Here is a 20,844-nt window from a genome sequence, read left to right on the forward strand (position 1 = left end):
GGGTCAGATAAAAAAACCTTTGCCTCCTCTTCCTCCAAGTAAGAAAGCCATCTGACTGGGAGCTGGAGGGTGAGGGAGTCCTGGCTTCTTAACTACAGCAGTCTAGGATGGAGTTTCTGCCTCACTGAGCTGAGAAGGGGAAAAGCGGGAGTAGTTTTGGTTCAAATACCATAGACTCTTGCCTTTCCTACTGAATCTTCATAAATTGTCTTGAATATAAGTTCCTTCAGTTGCTGTTTGTCCTTCGAACCATTTCCAGAAGCTTTCAATGGTTTTTGTTTTGTTTTAGTAATTTTCACTAATTTCACTGTAGAGTGGGTCACCTTTTCTCCTCCCACTGTCATGTTGGAAGTTGATCTCTTGAGAGGGTTTTAAAACTCATTCTTCTCACTTTGTGGCCTTAGTGGTCTAGAAGTAAATGTAAAGGGAGTGAGTGTAAGTTTTTACAGTAGAGGTCTAACACTGAAAGTAAGGTCTACATTGTCCAGAGTGCATTACACCTAACCTACGTGAGGTTAGGAAGGCTGTCAGTGAGTAGCCATTCTACCAGATAATTCAAGGATTTGATTCACCTTTCTCTGAGTTCTCAAACAGTTGTCCACACTGAAGTTTACTAGGCCCAGCCAAATAAAACCCTTTCTTTTATCCGATAGTTACTTTCATACTCTTAAGTAAGTCACTTATCTTTATTTTACTTGCTTTTTCCTTCAGGGTACTCCAAGCACGTATATTTAACATGATTCAACAATGGCTTTTGAAGACAGGCAATGAGATTAACAATGGTAACATGGAACTTCAGCGCCAAGTATGTACTTGTAGGAATTTGTTAGATTATTTTTTGCCTTGGCTGGGAGTTTTCTTCAAGGAAAAACCAAGTTATGCCTATCCAATTGAAGCAGGAGGTTGGGAGGGCAAAATGGGAACTTATATAATATAATTACTGAAATGATTTTCAGTGGATTTTTAAATGTGGTATGTTCCTGCCTTTGGAATGAAGTTTCAGAGATGATCAAAAGTTTTTCTGATCTAATTAATATCTTTACTCTTTACTCAGTATACCGAAAAAATTTTCCCTCAATAGCATTAATCATTTTAAGAATTTATGTTGGTGCCCTTGACTGGCTGAAGGGATGACAGAAACATGTTTCTAAGAAGAAAGACAAGATGCTGCAGTACTATTGGTCTACAGTTAGTAGAAGAAATAGGGAATTGTCCTGCAGTTCTGAAGAACTAAACCTGTGGAATTCTTAACTAGCACAACATGAAATAATAATTTCCAAAGGATGTCTTAGTTTTTTACATTTACTGCCACTTCCTAGTCTTAATTATAATCTAAATTTATACAGGAATCTCTTATTATAAGTCAACTTAATATGCAATTTGACCTTACAAAATTGATAAAATGAATTTAATTAATTTTAATATTGCTTAAATTGGGAATTTGAAAGGCAGAGATCAGCATGTTGTATGGGAATACTACTTATGAAGCATTATATCACAGTCTATGAGCATGTTGTGAACATAGAGACATCAAGAGTTGAGGAGCAAATATGTTAAGACTGGAAGTATGGATCCAGGGGATCCCCAGGCTTGGGAGAAATTTCTATGACTTAGAACACAAACAAAATTAAGAAGAAAAAGGGTAGGAGAGTGCCTGTCACATAGTGGAACTCAATAAATATTTCTTGAATGAAGTAAGGAAGAACATTCCAGCATTGTTGATGTTTTATGGTGTTGCTGCATTAACCCCTTCTTCGGTAAGTTTACCATTGGATACTCAGTTTACCATTGGGGGTTATCTCTGGGGAATCATATTCTCAATTTTTAAAATTGTGGAATTCAATTTTTATAATATAGGATTATTTAGAAAGTACCTTTATATACTTCTCATTTTTATATTTTATATACTCCTCTATTTTAACACTACAGCATTATAATATAGTTAAGCTGCCTAGAAAACTTGCAAGATTATACATTCCTCGAGGAACTGAGGAACTGTGTGTATCTATATTAACTGGTATAAGTATTTAAAAATGGAAAAGTTTATCTTTTTTTAACCCACCATTCATTTTCCTTTCTGATCCATTTTCTTTCAGATTTTTTGGTTTTGTTTTGTTTTTTTCTTTATACCTTTACTCCATCTAATCTGTGCTGCTTGGCAGTCTAAAACAGTGATCTTCAAATACTTTTTATCATGTATCTCTATCAGCAAAAAATCTTTGAAGAAGTCATTTCTAACTTACTATTTCTAACTTACTTATGAGAATTTCTCTGTTAACCTTTTTGGTACATTATAAAATATAAACAAATAGTCAAAAGAGATGAAATGAATAATATTTAAAAATAATTTTTAGTAATGGTTTTAAAAAAACTGATGTGATTGAACAGGCTTCATAATTTTTTTTACAATCACAGGTTAATACTTAGTGATAAAGCCATTAGAAGGTCTGCTCCTAAAGTTCAGTTTACTTCGTTACTTGTTTTTAAGGACTGTCATTGCTGAAATAATAGCTCACAAAAGAACAATGCAAATTGAAGAAGCGCATTATTGGCAGTATTTATTAAATAATGCTCATTTTTCAATTCCATCAATCAGTTATGTAAAGATTTTTTAAAAATTGATCAGTAAAATTTTCCATCTACCATAATGTCAATCAGTTGTTCTTATAAACATTAGGCAATGTAGCATTTCTTTTTTACAAAAGATCCCCAACCAATTGATACACTTTATTTGTAAGATTTTAAAAGAATTAGAAACATATTTCCAGATTTTCAAGTATATAAATTTGAGAGTTTTTAAAAGTGAGCTATGTATCATTTTCAGCAAAAAATCATGCCAAGATGGAAATCCTTCCAACTCTCCATTTTCAAAATGACTGCTCCATAATGTAAATATCTTTTACTCATTGTTAAACATCAATTATATTTTGAAGGAACAAATTAAGTGTGATTTTTTTTTTTTATATCAGCTAGGAGATGGCTATGTTGCCACTTGCCTTCCCTGAAAAGATTAGTAAATTTGAAACAAGCCGTTTTATAAAAAAACACTTCATCTTAAAATTTCTCTTAAGAATTTTATATCAGAATCACAGTAAATCTCTGGTTTATTATAAAAATTATCATTTTCACTCTCCATCTAATTAAAGAGAATGATTCCATATCTTAGTGAAAGTAAAAGATATTCTGTGTTTATTTTGATTCTAATTTTAAATTCCCCTATGACCTATTGCATGACCTTGATTCTACCATTTAATCTCTCTAATATAACTATGAAATGAAGATAACACATATTTGTGTTTATTTCACAGGGGTGGTTTAAGGATTTATTAATATTTTATGTAAGCGAAAATGAGTTATTTCAATGACAGTATCATCCAGGCCATTGGTATATGAAAGAACAGTTTAGAGAATTAATTAATTCTCTAAGAAGAATTAATGTAATTGAGTAGCAGCAGGGGCTTAGTGGGGAAAATATCTTTGGCTTGTGAAAAGAAGGTCGTAGTTTTTTAAACTCTTTCTCAGGAAGAGTTGCCCTTTTCCTGACGTGTTAATTCAGGTGTAAAAATACACTAATCAAAATTACTTTAGGGACTTCCCTGGTGGCACAGTGGTTAAGAATCCTCCTGCCAATGCAGGGGACATGAGTTCGATCCCTGGGCTGAGGAGATCCCACATGCCACAGAGCAACTAAGCCCATGAGCCACAACTACTGAGCCCGCATGCCACACCTACTGAAACTTGCACGCCTAGAGCCCGTGCTCCACAACAAGAGAAGCCACCGCAATGAGAAGCCTGCGCAACGTAGCGAAGAGTAGCCCCCGCTCGCCGCAACTGGAGAAAGCCCGTGCACAGCAATGAAGACCCAACACAGCCAAAAATAAATAAATAAAATAAATTTATTAAAAAAAAAAAAAAGATTGCTTTAGGTCGTTTATGGCCTTTTCTTTTGAGGCAGGAAGTTTGGGTTTTAGTACAAGGATAGACGACCAAGCTTCATTTTTATTCATTAATTTAACAAACATTTATTAAGCACTTACTCCCTGCTAAGTACTGTGTGTAGTATTGAGGGATAAAATGATGGTCCATGCCTTAAAAAGACTCACAGACTAAATGAGGTGACAGATATGCCAACAATTATAATAGAGATATGTACAAAGTACTATAACAACATAGGATAAGGAGCAAATTAAGTCCAGTGAAAGTTAAAAAGTCTTCTCAAAGTAGATTATATTTAAGCCAAGAAGAACACTTAGGAACTCACCAGAGAAAGGGAGTAGACTACATAGGGCATTGAAGAGAATGGTTGACGTTTGCATTTCATAAAGTTTTTTGCATCTTATTTCTGGGACCCAGCCTCAGCAAACGCCATTTGCGAAGGTTCCCAAACTTTCTCTGTTCTCTGTGCCTAAGGTACCCCAGTATTTTCACACTCCTAAGCCAAAAAATTACCACACAGTCCAATTTATTATTACATAGGTAGGTTCAAACAGCTTACTAAATATTTGTCCTAAATATTAGTATAACTTTTGGAAAAATATTATAATACATGTTAAAATAGTTAAACAAGGAGACCATTGGACTGTAGCTTTAGTGTTTTTAGTAGCCTGTGTAAACAAACCAAAGCCAGAGTTGATGCACCAAAGCCAGAGTCGATGCACTCGAATCCAAGAAAATGGAACTCAAGAACTAATTCTAAACCGTCCACTAGATCTTCTCGAATATGAAAAAATGAAACTCAAGAACAACTCTCATAACAGCCAGATAACTAAATTTTCCTAAATAAGGCAAACATTGAAATTACAGCCAATTAAATAATTGCTTTGCTTTGCTTAGTGTCTTCTCTGTAGAGATCTCTGTCCTAGCTCCCACCTACAGAGTGCCTCTAACCATATTTTGGGTTTGGCACTGCCTGATTGGAATTGTTGTTTGCCCAAAGATATTTTGTAAAATTTAATGTGTCTCAGTTTAACTTCATTGAAAGAAAAAACCCTTTTATTAATTAATTAATCTTTAATTGAGGTATATTGACTTAAAATATTAGTTTCAGGTGTACAACATAGTGATTCGATATTTTTATATATTACAAAATGATCACCATGATAAATTCAGTTACCATTTGTCACCATACAAAGTATTACAGTATTATTGACTATATTCTCTATGCTACACATTACATCCCCATGACTTATTTATTTCATGACTGGAAGTTTTTACTTCTTAATCTTCCTCACCTATTTCACTCATCTCCCCACCTCCACTTAAAAAATCCTTTTATTTTATTCTCATTTAATCAAAGTTACTTACTAATGGAATGTATATGCTTTTGTACTGTAAAACCTCTCTAACCTTGAAATCAGATTGGACGTTGCCATCCTCACTTCCTGTCCCACCTTGACTTTCACACAGTAATTGTTTTTAATCACACAACCACCAATAAAACCAGCCTTCAAAGATATGGTGTCATCAAAAGTGATACAGTGTATCTAAGGTGGAAACTGAATCATGTCAAATTCATGCTATGTCTGACAGGTGTCACATATCATTATTATCTCCCTCAAGAATTTTAAATCCCATGGCATCCTTGAGAGCTCACTGTGAAGCCCTGGAATGCCTTGGTGCACACTGGTGGGAACTTAACTGTGGCCTTAACTGGTTAAAATGCTTGACCAAGCTAAAGAAGAGGGTAGTTTAATGTAGTGTAGTGAGCAAAAGAAAGTAAGGTTACAGTAGTTGAGTAGTGATGATTTGATTTCATTAAGAATAATAGTGTTGTTGAAAATTGGACACAGGTATGATCAGTTCTGTTTTTATATGGTTTTTACTGTTTGATTTATTTTAAATGGGTCATTTGTATTATAATCATTTTTTTAAACAGATGGATGGATTGCATATACCCATGATTCAATGGATGGTAAATTTGCTGATTTTAATGGTACCTGACTTTCCTGATCCAGATACTCTCATAAAGTTGGAGGAGGAAAGTGCTGAAAAACGTGACCTAGGAATTGCCAAGTTGGAGCTAGATGCGATTGCCCTGGCAAAAAAGTTGTCCCAATATTCCATCTATTTGAGCAGGTGAAACTATCTGGTTATTTTATTACTTCCCTTTTGAAGATTAACTGCGACATAAAACAGAGGAGAAACTAATGCAACATTGTAAATCAACTATACTCTAATAAAAATTAAGGAAAAAAAAAAAGCAGAGGAAAGGAGGGTAGTTAAGTAGCAGCAATAAAAGATTGTTTTAAAACCTTGAAAGAAATGCTAGTTCGGTTTTTAAACTAGCTTCAACACTGCCATGTTGGAATATGAGATTTTGGTGTTTTCTTAATGGCTTTAGAATTCCTTTGAAAACAATGTTAGCATAGGCAGGATGGGAAGTGTATATGTATGTGGGAGTGAGAATTAGTAAAAAAAACAAAACAAAACAAATCACTTACTTGCATAAATAAGTTGCATCTTGCATTTTTGCACCTACTGTGGGGGAGTAGGTATAATTTGCCTGTGTAATTCCATGCAAAGCTGAAGGTATACTTTTATATATATCACTAAACACCAACCAAAACATCTCTTAAAAAAACAAAAAAGTAAAAAAATGCCTTATATCTGGAAAGCTAGAAGATTCCTGTCAAATAAAGAAGATGTCTATAAAAATTGTAATTCATTAACTAGGAAGCATACTGTCACTATGATTACTTCAAATTCGGGAAGTAGCTTTTACAATCTATCCAGTTTCCTCTTCATTTCCATTCAGTGTTACCAGTGGTCAAGAGTGACAGGAAGGGAGGGGAGGAAGAGGACAAGAGTGAGAAACTGAGCAAGAAACAAATTATTCTCTGGTCAGTCAGTAGCTTAATTATTATGGTAAACTTCTACTGTATCTGGACTTAGGAGAGGAACCAACAATAAAAAGGTCATGCTCTGTATGTGTGCTCTTTTTTTTTTTTTTCCAGTTGTTGCAAAGAGATGGTAACAGCTATGGCTCCGAGTAAAGCAGGTCACTTAGAAAAAAATCCTACTAAGGAACTTAATGAACTGGATAAGATGAAGGTAATAACTCTGTATTCCCCTTACTTCTGTTTTGTTGTTTTAAGTAGACTTTTTAGGTTTAATTGATTTACAACAAACTGCACGTATTTAAATGTGCAATTTGATAATTTCTAAAATGTACATACACCTGTAAAATCACTATGATTAAAAAAGGTACATATCCAACAAACTCAAAGTTTCCTTGTACCCCTTTTTAATCTCTCCTTGCAGCCTCCTCCTGTCCCGAGACAATGTCTGATCCACTTTCTAACACCAAAGATTAGTTTTCATTTTATAAATGGAATCATATGGAATGTATACTTTATTTGACTTCTTTGACTAAGCATAATTATTTTGAGAATCACACATATTGTTGCTTTTATCAAAAGTTCATGCTTTTTAGTGCTGAGCAGTATTTCATTCTACAGAGGTACACAGTTTATTTATCAACCATTCTCTGTTGATGAACGTTTGAATTGTTTCCATTTTTTTATTATTACAAGCAAAGCTTCAATGCTTATCCTTGTACATATGCATTCCTTTCATTTGTCTTAAATAAGTGTCTAGAAATGGAATGGCTAAGTCATATGGCATGTATGTTTAGCTTCTTAAGAAACTCAAACTGTCTTCCAAAGTGGTTAAACCATTTTACATTCCTGCCAGCAGTGTATGAGAGTTCCAGTTGCTTCACATCCTCATCAACACTTGATATGGTCAGTGATTTCAATTTAGACATTCCAATAAGTGGGTAGTGGTATGCCATTGTGGTTTTAATTTGCATTTCCTTCATGATCAATGATGTTAAACATCTTTTCATGGGCTTATTTGTCATTACATCTCCTGTGGGGAAAGTTATATTTGGAAGTTGCTAAGAGGGTAGATCTTAAAAGTTCTCATCACAAGAAAAAAAATTGTAACTATGTGAGGTAATGGATGTTAACTGAATTTGTTGTGGTAATCATTTTGCAATATGTACATATATCAAATCATTATGCTGTACATCTTAAACTTACACAATGTTATACATCAATAGTATCTCAATAAAACTGGGAAAAATGCTAAAAAAATGCAATTGTTTTATAATTTGGGTAGTGGATAATTGAGATATTTAAACCATTACAAGTGAAATAAAATTAACTATTTATGGAAAAAAAGGTGGAATGTCTGCTCAAATCTTTGGCCATTTATTATTGGTTTGCTTGTTTTCTTATTATTGAATTTGAGAGTTCTTTATATATTCTTGATACAAGTCCTTTATCAGATATGTGATTTAGAAATATTTTCTCTCAGTCTGTGACTTGCCTTTTCTTCTCTTAATGTCTTTCAAAGAGGGGAACTTCTTAACTGTGATGAAGTTCAATCTATCATTTTTTTTCTTTTATGGGTCTTGCTTTTGATGTTGTATCTAAGAAAAATTTTGTATAGTAACATCATGAAGATTTTCTCCTAGAAGTATTACAGTTTTAGGTTTTGTATATTCAGATCTATGACCCATTTTGAGTGACCCATTTTTTTTCTTATCTGGTGCCAGGTATAGGTTGAAGTTCAGTTTTTAGCATTTGGATATCCAATTGTTTTAGCACCGTTTGTTGAAAAGACTATCCTTTCTCTATTAAGATGTCTTTTCATCTTTGTTGAAAATCTATTGACCGTATACATGTGCATATTATTCTGGACATTCTGTTATGTTCTGTTGATCTTTGTGTCAACATTGTCACCATTATCAAACTGTCTTGATTACTGTAGTTTTAAAATAAGTTTTGAGATTAGGTAATGTAAATCCTCCAAATTTTTTCTTTGTCAAGTTTGACCAGGCTATTCTAGGTCCTTTGCTTTCCATATTTAAAGTTTTTAGAATTAGCTTATCAATTTTTCCAAAAAAGCCTATTGGGATTTTTATTATGATTACATTTTATCTATTGATCAATTTGTGGAGAATTGACATCTTAACAGTATTGAGTCTTTGGGTCTGCGAACATGGTATATTTCTTCATTTACTTAAGTCCTTCTTTATTTCTTTCAACAAAATTTTGTAGTTTCAGTGTACAGGTCTTACATATCTTTTGTAAGATTTGTCCCTATGTATTTCATATTTTGGTACTGTTACAAATTATATTCTTCTGTAATTTCAATTTCTGATTATTCTTTGCTGACACAGAATTACCATTGATTTTTAAAACATTTTAATTTTTTTGGAGTATAGTTGATTTACAATGTTGTCTGAGTTTCAGGTGTACAGCAAAGTGATTCAGTTATACATATACATGTATTCATTCTCTTTTAGATTCTTTTTTCTTATAGGTTATCACAGAATATTGAGTAGAGTTCCCAGTGCTATATAGCATGTCCTTGTTGGTTATCTATCTGGTATAAAGTAGTTTGTGTATGTTCATCCCAAGCTCCTGATTTATCCTTCCCCCCAAATTTCCCCTTTGGTAACCATAAGTTTGTTTTTGATATCTGTAAGACTGTTTCTGTTTTGTAAATAAGTTCATTTGTATCATTTTTTAAAAATCAGATTCTAGAATGAGTGATATCATATGATATTTGTCTTTCTCTGTCTGACTTACTTCACTTAGTATAATACTCTCTAGGTCCATCCATGTTCCTGCAAATGGCATTATTTTATTCTTTTTTATGGCCGAGTAATAGTCCATTGTACATATGTACCACATCTTCTTTATCCATTCCTGTGTTGATGAACATTTAGGTTGCTTCCATGTCTTGGCTATTGTAAATAGTGCTGCAATGAAGGTTGTATCATTGACTTTTTTTTTTTCTTTAAAGTTTCCGTTTTTTTTTTCACAACTCACACACACACACTGTATTTTAGTTTTACAAGAGATAAAGAAGCTGACACCAAGCATTGTACATGGATGACCACAACAAAAGCAACAATGATTGCAATTACCAAACACGAAACACACTCATACTATGTCATAACATTGACATTCAGTCCAGTAATCCTCCACTGTAACAGCTCCTTTACCTTGCAGTGAAAATTGATTTGCATGTTTTTTGCCTCTGAGTCCTTGTGGGATTTTTTTTTTTATTGAAACAGAAAGTCACAAAAATTATAATCATCCTCATCAGTTCACTCAGTCTCATGTAATTAATTTTTTTTTCATCTTGATCTTTTGTTAGCACTATTATGAATTCATCAGTTTTCCATTAGAGTTCTGAAAATGCTTATTCATTCAGTTCAGCAGTATAGTCAGTTACCAGAAACCTGTACTTGTCAGAGTCTTTTCCATTAATTCCTTGAAGATGAAACCCTTTTATAGGAACATTTTTGCAAAAGCATCAGAGTACACCCAGAACTGTCTGTAAATGACAAAAGACTTAAAAATGACCACGGTTAAAGATTTGATGAAAGTTCATAATAATGCAATTGACAAGGAAATTTAGTTATTTCTGAGATATACATTTTAAACTAATAACTAGAATTATGACTTAAACATTATACCAGAACATATAAGATTTTTAGAAATTTCATGTAATGTCTGAAACATTTATATTAACATATTTCCGTACAAATACCCAAAGAAAGTTTAGTATTAGTTGTTTTTTTTGTTTCTTTGTTTTTTTATACTGCAGGTTCTTATTAGTCATCAATTTTATACACATCAGTGTATCAGTGTATACATGTCAATCCCAATCGCCCAATTCAGCACACCACCATTCCCACCCCACCATGGTTTTCCCCCCTTGGTGTCCATATGTTTGTTCTCTACATCCGTGTCTCAATTTCTGCCCTGCAAACCGGTTCATCTGTACCATTTTTCTAGGTTCCACATACATGCATTAATATACGATATTTGTTTTTCTCTTTCTGACTTACTTCACTCTGTATGACAGTCTCTACATCCATCCACGTCTCAACACATGACTCAATTTCATTCCTTTTTATGGCTGAGTAGTATTCCATTGTATATATGTACCACAACTTCTTTATCCATTCGTCTGTCGATGGGCATTTAGGTTGCTTCCATGACCTGGCTATTGTAAATGGTGCTGCAATGAATATTGGGGTGCATGTGTCTTTTTAAATTATGGTTTTCTCTGGGTATATGCCCAGTAGTGTGATTGCTGGGTCATATGGTAATTCTATTTTTAGTTCTTTAAGGAACTTCCATACTGTTCTCCATTGTGGCTGTATCAATTTACATTCCCAGCAACAGTGCAGGAGGGTTCCCTTTTCCCCACACCCTCTCCAGCATTTGTTGTTTGTAGATTTTCTGATGATGCCCATTCTAACTGGTGTGAGGTGATACCTCACTGTAGTTTTGATTTGCATTTTTCTAATAATTAGTGATGTTGAGCAGCTTTTCATGTGCTTCGTGGCCGTCTGTATGTCTTCTTTGGAGAAATGTCTATTTAGGTCTTCTGCCCATTTTTGCATTGGGTTGTTTTTTTAATATTGAGCTGCATGAGCTGTTTATATATTTCGGAGATTAATCCTTTGTCTGATGATTCATTTGCAAATATTTTTTCCCATTCTGAGGGCTGTCTTTTCGTCGTGTTTATGGTTTCCTTTGCTGTGCAAAAGCTTTTAAGTTTCATTAGGTCCCATTTGTTTATTTTTATTTTTATTTCCATTACTCTAGGAGGTGGATCAAAAAAGATCTTGCTGTGATTTATGTCAAAGAGTGTTCTTCCTATGTTTTCCTCTAAGAGTTTTATAGTGCCTGGTCTTACATTTAGGTCTCTAATCCATTTTGAGTTTATTTTTGTGTATGGTGTTAGGGAGTGTTCTAATTTCATTCTTTTACATGTAGCTGTCCAGTTTTCCCAGCACCACTTATTGAAGAGACTGTGTTTTCTCCATTGTATATCCTTGCCTCCTTTGTCATAGATTAGTTGACCATAGGTGCATGGGTTTATCTCTGGGCTTTCTATCTTGTTCCATTGATCTATGTTTCTGTTTTTGTGCCAGTACCATATTGTCTTGATTACTGTAGCTTTGCAGTACAGTCTGAAGTCAGGGAGTCTGATTCCTCCAGCTCCGTTTTTTTCCCTCAAGACTGCTTTGGCTATTTGGGGTCTTTTGTGTCTCCATACAAATTTTAAGATTTTTTGTTCTAGTTCTGTTTAAAATGCCATTGGTAATTTGATAGGGATTGCATTGAATCTGTAGATTGCTTTGGGTAGTATAGTCATATTCACAATATTGATTCTTCCAATCCAAGAACGTAGTATATCTCTCCATCTGTTGGTATCATCTTAATTTCTTTCATCAGTGTCTTATAGTTTTCTGCATACAGGTCTTTTGTCTCCCTAGGTAGGTTTATTCCTAGGTGTTCTATTCTTTTTGTTGCAGTGGTAAATGGGAGTGTTTCCTTAACTTCTCTTTCAGATTTTTCATCATTAGTGTTTAGGAATGCAAGAGATTTCTGTGCATTAATTTTGTATCCTACAACTTTACCAAATTCATTGATTAGCCCTAGTAGTTTTCTGGTGGCATCTTTAGGATTCTCTATGTATAGTATCATGTCATCTGCAAACAGTGACAGTTTTACTTCTTCTTTTCCAATTTGTATTCCTTTTATTTCTTTTTCTTCTCTGATTGCCATGGCTAGGACTTCCAAAACTATGTTGAATAATAGTGGTGAGAGTGGACATCCTTGTCTTGTTCCTCATCTTAGAGGAAAAGCTTTCAGTTTTTCACCATTGAGAATGATGTTTGCTGTGGGTTTGTCATATATGGCCTTTATTATGTTGAAGTAGGTTCCCTCTCTGCCCACTTTCTGGAGAGTTTTTATCATAAATGGGTGTTGAATTTTGTCAGAAGTTTTTTCTGCATCTATTGAGATGATCATATGGTTTTTATTCTTCAATTTGTTATTATGGTGTATCACATTGATTGATTTGCATACATTGAAGAATCCTTGCATCTCTGGGAAAAATCCCACTTCATCATGGTGTATGATCCTTTTAATGTGTTGTTGGATTCTGTTTGCTAGTATTTTGTTGAGGATTTTTGCATCTATATTCATCAGTGATATTGGTCTGTAATTTTCTTTTTTTGTAGTATCTTTGTCTGGTTTTGGTATCAGGATGATGGTGGCCTCGTAGAATGAGTTTGGGAGTGTTCCTTCCTCTGCAATTTTTTGGAAGAGTTTGAGAAGGATGGGTGTTAGCTCTTCTCTAAATGTTTGATAGAATTCACCTGTGAAGCCATCTGGTCCTGGACTTTTGTTTGTTGGGAGATTTTTTTTTTTTTAATAAATTTATTTATTTATTTATTTTTGGCTGTGTTGGGTCTTCATTTCTGTGCGAGGGCTTTCTCTAGTTGCGGCGAGCGGGGGCCACTCTTCATCATGGTGCACGGGCCTCTCACTGTCGCGGCCTCTCTTGTTGCGGAGCACAGGCTCCAGACGCGCAGGCTCAGTAGTTGTGGCTCACGGGCCTAGCTGCTCCGTGGCATGTGGGATCTTCCCAGACCAGGGCTCGAACCTGTGTCCCCTGCATTGGCAGGCAGATTCTCAACCACTGCGCCACCAGGGAAGCCCTGTTGGGAGATTTTTAATCACAGTTTCAATTTCATTACTTGTGATTGGTCTGTTCATATTTTCTGTTTCTTCCTGGTTCAGTCTTGGAAGGTTATATCTTTCCAAGAATTTGTCCATTTCTTCCAGGTTGTCCATTTTATTGGCATAGAGTTGCTTGTAGTAGTCTCTTAGGATGCTTTGTATTTCTGCGGTGTCTGTTGTAACTTCTCCTTTTTCATTTCTAATTTTATTGATTTGAGTCCTCTCCCTCTTTTTCTTGATGAGTCTGGCTAATGGTTTGTCAATTTTGTTTATCTTCTCAAAGAACCAGCTTTTAGTTTTATTGATCTTTGCTACTGTTTTCTTTGTTTCTATTTCATTTATTTCTGCTCTGATCTTTATGATTTCTTTCCTTCTGCTAACTTTGGGTTTTGTTTGTTCTTCTTTCTCTATTTCCTTTAGGTGTAACGTTAGATTGTTTATTTGAGATTTTTCTTGTTTCCTGAGGTAGGCTTGTATAGCTATAAACTTCCCTCTTAGAACTGCTTTTGCTGCACCCCAAAGGTTTTGGATTGTCGTGTTTTCATTGTCATTTGTCTCTAGGTATTTTTTGATTTCCTCTTTGATTTCTTCAGTGATCTCTTGGTTATTTAGTAATGCATTGTTTAGCCTCCATGTGTTTGTGTTTTTTACGGTTTTTTCCCTGTAATTGATTTCTAATTTCATAGTGTTTTGGTCAGAAAAGATGCTAGATATGATTTCAGTTTTCTTAAATTTACTGAGGCTTGATTTGTGACCCAAGATGTGATCTATCCTGGAGAATGTTCCGTGCACACTTGAGAAGAAAGTGTAATCTGCTGTTTTTGGATGGAAGGTCCTATAAATATCAATTAAATCTATCTGGTCTATTGTGTCATTTAAAGCTTGTGTTTCCTTATTAATTTTCTGTTTGGATGATCTGTCCATTGGTGTAAGTGAGGTGTTAAAGTGCCCCACTATTATTGTGTTACTGTCGATTTCCTCTTTTAGAGCTCTTAACAGTTGCCTTATGTATTGAGGTGCTCCTATGTTGGGTGCATATATATTTATAATTGTTATATCTTCTTCTTGGATTGATCCCTTGATCATCACATAGTGTCCTTCCTTGTCTCTTGTAACATTCTTTATTTTAAAGTCTATTTTATCTAATATGAGTATTACTACTCCAGCTTTCTTTTGATTTCCATTTGCATGGAATATCTTTTTCTGTCCCCTCCCCTCAGTCTGTATGTATCCCTAGGTCTGAAGTGGGTCTCTTGTAGACAGCATATATATGGGTCTTGTTTTTGTATCCATTCAGCAAGCCTGTGTCTTTTGGTTGGAGCATTTAATCCATTCACATTTAAGGTAATTATCAATATGTATGTTCCTATGACCATTTTCTTAATTGTTTTGGGTTTGTTTTTGTAGGTCCTTTTCTTGTGTTTCCCACTTAGAGAAGTTCCTTTAGCATTTGTTGTAGAGCTGGTTTGGTGGTGCTGAATTCTCTTAGCTTTTGCTTGTCTGTAAAGCTTTTGATTTCTCCATCAAATCTGAATGAGATCCTTGCCGGGTAGAGTAATCTTGGTTGTAGGTTCTTCCCTTTCATCACCTTAAGTATATCATGCCACTCCCTTCTGGCTTGTAGAGTTTCTGCTGAGAAATCAGCTGTTAACCTTATGGGAGTGCCCTTGTATGTTATTTGCCATTTTCCCCCTGCTGCTTTCAATAATTTTTCTTTGTCTTTAATTTTTGCCAATTTGATTACTATGTGTCTCGGTGTGTTTCTCCTTGGGTTTATCCTGTATGGGACCCTCTGCGCTTCCTGGACTTGGGTGGCTATTTCCTTTCCCATGTTAGGGATGTTTTTGACTATAATCTCTTCAAGTATTTTCTCGGGTCCTTTCTCTCTCTCTTCTCCTTCTGGGACCCCTATAATGCAAATGTTGTTGTGTTTAATGTTGTCCCAGAGGTCTCTTAGGCTGTCTTCATTTCTTTTCATTCTTTTTTCTTTATTCTGTTCCACATCAGTGAATTCCACCATTCTGTCTTCCAGGTCACTTATCCATTTTTCTGCCTCAGTTATTCTGCTAATGATTCCTTCTAGTGTATTTTTCGTTTCAGTTATTGTATTGTTCATCTCTATTTGTTTGTTCTTTAATTCTTCTAAATCTTTGTTAAACATTTCTTGCATCTTCTTTATCTTTGCCTCCATTTTTTTCCCGAGGTCCTGGATCATCTTCACTATCATTATTCTGAATTCTTTTTCTGGAAGATTGCTTATCTCCATTTCATTTAGTTGTTTTTCTGGGGTTTTATCTTGTTCCTTCATCTGGTACATAGCCCATAGCCCTCTGCCTTTTCATCTTGTCTATCTTTCTGTGAATGTGGTTTTTGTTCCACAGGCTGCAGGATTGTAGTTCTATTATCTGTTCTTGAGTGACCTCATTAACTATGGTCTTGTAAGGAATTTGTAATTTCATCTAATTTGTCTAATCTATTGACATAGAGTTGCTCACAGTATTCTCCCATTATCCTTTTAATAATTATAGAATATCCACTCTTTTGTTCCTATTATTGAATACTTGTGTCTTTTCTATTTTTGTCCTCATCAGTCTATAAAAATATTTATCAATTTTCTTGATTTCAGCAACCCAGCTTTTTTTTTTTTTTGGCTTCATTGCATCTTCATTGCTGCACGTGGGCTTTCTCTAGTTGCAGTGAGCGGGGGCTACTCTTTGTTGTGGTGCGCGGGCTTCTCATTGTGGTGGCTTCTCTTGTTGTGGAGCACGGGCTCTAGGTGCACAGGCTTCAGTAGCTGTGGCATGCGGGCTCAGTAGTTGTGGCTTGTGGGCTCTAGAGTGCAGGCTCAGTACTTGTGGTGCATGGGTTTAGTTGCTCCGCGGCATGTTGGATCTTCCCGGACCTGGGCTCAAACCGGTGTTGCCTGCATTGGCAGGTGGATTCTTAACCACTGCACCACCAGAGAAGCCCAACAACCCAGCTTTTTGTTTCACTAATTTTTCTCTAGTTTTTTGTTTCCTTAATTTCCACTCTGCTCATTATTATTTCCTTTTTTTCTACTTACTTTGCGTTTAATTTGCTCTTCTTTTTCTAGTTTCATAAGGTATAGCTGAGCTTATGATTTTGAGACCTGCCCATAAACAGTGGAATGGATAAATATATTATGGTGTATCAGGACTGGTATATAGAATGCAGGCAATTTTCTATTCTTTGGCCTGTATGATACTTAAATGACTGTTATCATTAAATTCTACATATGTATTTTATATTCTTCTGTATATTTGATAGATCTCACCTTTTTTAAAAAGTGGATTATAAAAAATTTTTAGGTGTAATATCTTACTAATAAATTTTAAAGTATCTAGGAGATGGAGACTTTTCTAGGAAAATATAAAGTAACATTAACTTTAGAAGGAAAAAACTGGCCAATTTTCAGAGAAGAAATTGATGCCTTTGTAAAAAACAGACAAAATGCCTCAAAATTTTGCCTGGACTCCATAGATAAGTGAGTTCAGACTTTCAAGGAGCAGGTAATCCCCATGCTATATAAGCAGTTTAAGAATATAGGTAATGACTGAAAGTTTTCCCAGTTTATTTCATATAGCTGGCAAAGTTTTTATAGCCCCAATAAATATAAGAGAAATCAACTTTCATAACTATAGATGCTGAATCCAAATTTTAAAATAGCAATTCCATTCAGTAGAAAATTAAAATAATAAAACACTATGAATAACTAGGGTACATGTCAGAGGAGTAAGAATATTTTACTATGTGAAAATGTGTTCTTATAGGTATATTTCACTTCTCATCCAGGAACTGAAATGTCTCAGTTTTAGTTTTGTTTCTGGGAAGACCTCAGAGGTATTGTTTATAGCAGACTGCTGTGCCTCTGAACTGAACAGTCTATTGGAGCTTGTAGCCCTTACTGTGCATCTGAAAATGTGCTCCCATCTTCTCAGGCCTGCTGCTACCCACCCCAGATGTGGTGGATATCCTGGTTTTGGTAGACTGGATCTGCCATAGATGGTAATGGGGACTCACTGGCCTGTTCCATAATACACCTTAGTCCTCATTTACTTGAATGGGGATAGATCTGTATGTGGTGAGACCATGTTTTCAGATAAGGACAGTTTTAGAATGAGGATTCAGGGTGCTTTGAGGTGTATCTCCCCATTGAAGTTAAAGCTATAGCAACACAGGGGGACATTATTGTGAGGGATGCTTCCTAAGGGGATCTTGGGGACTTATATAAAGCCATCCAGGGAATTCCCTGGCCGTCCAGTGGTTAGGACTCAGTATTCTTACCACCGGGGCCCCAGTTCCGGTCCCTGGTCAGGAAACTAAGATCCTATAAGCTGCGGGCATGGCCAAAAAAAAAAAAAAAAAACCACCCATATTAGGAGATTTTGTGAGAGCTTTGTGCAGTGGGCCATTCATTGCCTGCTCCACCCCAGGCCCTGACCGGAGGTCCATGACCTGACCATCTCTGAGAAACCTACACTTTCCACCAGGCTAATTAGGTCTTCTATTAAGCTGTTTCCCATTTACTAACCCTTTGCTAGCAATTTCAGATTAATAAACTGGGGAAGTGTTATCAGAGGAGGCTGAGGATCTGCTCTTGCAGCAGAAGTAACACTCTAATTGGTCCCATTCTCAGGCCTTTTTTCCTACCAAATGAATATGTCCTCTCTTTAAGCCTGAGGCCTTTCAAGGGTACATCAAACTATTTTATGGCTCAACAGGCCACACACCTGCCCTGGGAGTGCCTCAGTACTCTTTATTTAAAAAAAAATTAATGGTTAGTTCCACTTTCATTAGGGCTATCTTCATTTCAAAGTCATCCCCATCCTGACTACTGTCTTCCCCTGGTCTCCTGAACAACCTGTGTGGTATGTGAATCCTTATGACATCAGACTCTGGGACTTGTATGGCCTTATCTGTATCCCACATGCTGTGTGGCTTGTGTCACACCCCAACTACATTCCAGCACCTGAAGGAGAACAGCTTGTGAACATACTGGACTGATATTTGAGTGACATTAGTGATGGTTTCCCACAACCTAATATTTCTTGGGCTCCTTTCTGATAAATGAGAGTTGCATGATGCTGGACCGGGCTCTGGAGTGGAAGACCTCTTAAGTAAGCATCCTTTGGAGCTTGATCACTCTTACTGATGGTTCTTACTCCACTCTTCCATAATAACCACCTAGATAAATTACTTCCTCATGAAGTCCTGGAGATTATCTAGTTCCCTAAGACTATCAAGGCAGTCCAGTAACTAATGACCCTATTTAGCTCCCACCTGATTCTGGCATATTCAATCTGACCTCACACAGCTGTGCTACAGTTAAATGCTGGAGATCGTTTTCCAAGAGGACTCAGTTCTTGGGATCCTTACCCCTGTGCCTATTTCTGAAAGAAGTTGATCTCAGTGCATACCAGCTGCTTCACTTGGGAATGAGGATTGCTTGTTTTCATTTGAGGTTTAGAAGCACTACGTCAAATAGTCCTGGCATCCAGTGAGAGTACACTGGGTCTGCTACAGCCAAACCAGCTGCTGAAAACCTAGAAGAAACTTAGTCCCCAATAAGCTGGATAGATGTCTTTTTTCAAGTGCTTTAGGTCGATCATCTATAATGTGCCAGGTGTCTAGATTTAGAGTCACTGATGCCCTGAAGTTTGGTCATAATCTGAGCAAACAGCAGACTACCTGGAAGGGTTTCTGAGATAACTTCAGCAGGCCAAGACTGGTAAAAGACACACATTGACCAGCACCTGATAGTGCTGAGAACATGTGGGAAGGAAAAATCCCTTCTCAATGCCAAAGAAATACCTACCGTGAGGGAAATGAGAAGACTTCTATCTGGTGCCCTCCAAACTGACTTCTGGCTGCAATTGACTCTCTCCATGCCATTCTTTCCCGTCTCTGCCCTGTGTAATCTATCAAGACCCTGCCATCCACCTTGGGCTACAGTAACCTCCTTTATGTTGCCCAAGATACTACTGCCAGTTTCAGGATTTGGCCCTCCAGCAGGAGTATGACTTTGAAGAGTGGTGCTGGGGAGTTGCCTCTTTCAGTGTTGCAGCAGGTAAATTCAGGGATCTCAGCTTTCCTGACCTTTTGGGGGGACCTGGGGATGATGGATTCTTTTTTTTTTTTTTTTTGATGTGGACCATTTTTAGACAGTTTTTAAACAATTTATTTGTTTGTTTGTTTGTTTATTTATCTATCTATCTATCTTGGCTACACCGGGTCTTATTTGTGGCATGTGGTATCTTTAGTTGCAGCATGTGGTATCTTTTCTCAGTTGCAGCATGTGGACTTCTTAGTTGTGGCATGTGAACTCTTAGTTGCAGCATGCATGAGGGATCTAGTTCCCTGACCAGGGATTGGACTCAGGCCCCCTACATTGGGAGCTTGGAGTCTTACCTGCAGGACCACCAGAGAAGTCCTGACGGATTCTTAATAGCTACATTACCACCGTAGTCTCATCACTTATAAAAGACTATCCCTGTAGCCTTTTGTTCTCCTGTTTTTGATCCACTACAATAGGCTTAACATTTAGGACCATCCTTTCTTAAATCCTCCTTCACCCCAGACATGAATTTTAGTCTTTTTACTTCACACAGGAAGCATTTATTAACACAGCCCTGAATCAGACATTATCAGAATTAGAGTATTGATGGAAGGAGATCCACGTGTATTGATTGGCAACCAAGCTATCCTCGTCTATAGCTGGTCAAAGGTGATGTTGGAGGTTTTGAAGGAAAACTTGCTTACCTCTATGAAAAACTAGCTTGACTCTATAGATTACCATGAAACTTTTATCAAAAGGCTCCCACTGATATTTTCTCCATCAGAAGTCCTATGGTAGTATTTTCAATGTCTCAGAAGTTTATAAGAAAATGACTAGGATCTGCTTCATAGAATGCAAATACAGCTGAGAATAGTTTAATTATTTCTCATGGATGGTAAGTTAACTCTGAAGAACTAAGTTTTTTAAATGTAATTACTGTTTTCAAAATTAACAAATGCTTTTGTTCTAGGTACGATAAAGTTAAAATATGCATCAAATTTTGTAGTTGGAAGGATCTTTAGGAGCAGTGGTATGATGCAGGCTCATGCTGGCTCACAAGAGCTGACCGTGCAGACCTCTTCCCAACTCCACATTCAGTGATAACATACTGAATTAATGAATACCATTGAAATTGCCATAGTGGGAGTATATACTATGGAAATCAACAAATGCTACAAATTAGGGAATCCCCCCCACTGCCAGTGA

General features: G+C 36.1%; 1 protein-coding gene across 8 annotated transcripts in view; it reads left to right on the forward strand.

Moving 5' to 3' along the window:
- Window positions 1-20,844, forward strand: part of AXDND1 (axonemal dynein light chain domain containing 1) — an 82,674-nt gene that overhangs the window by 41,106 nt on the left and 20,724 nt on the right. For all 8 annotated transcript variants that reach the window (XM_059937363.1, XM_059937358.1, XM_059937371.1 and 5 more), the window contains 3 exons: window positions 712-805; window positions 5,876-6,075; window positions 6,954-7,050. In XM_059937363.1, the coding sequence (XP_059793346.1) occupies window positions 712-805; window positions 5,876-6,075; window positions 6,954-7,050 (391 nt within the window). The remainder of the gene's footprint in view (window positions 1-711; window positions 806-5,875; window positions 6,076-6,953; window positions 7,051-20,844) is intronic.

This window comes from Balaenoptera ricei, chromosome 1 (genome assembly GCF_028023285.1).
Source record: "Balaenoptera ricei isolate mBalRic1 chromosome 1, mBalRic1.hap2, whole genome shotgun sequence".
In the NCBI taxonomy this organism is placed as follows: Eukaryota; Metazoa; Chordata; class Mammalia; order Artiodactyla; family Balaenopteridae; genus Balaenoptera; species Balaenoptera ricei.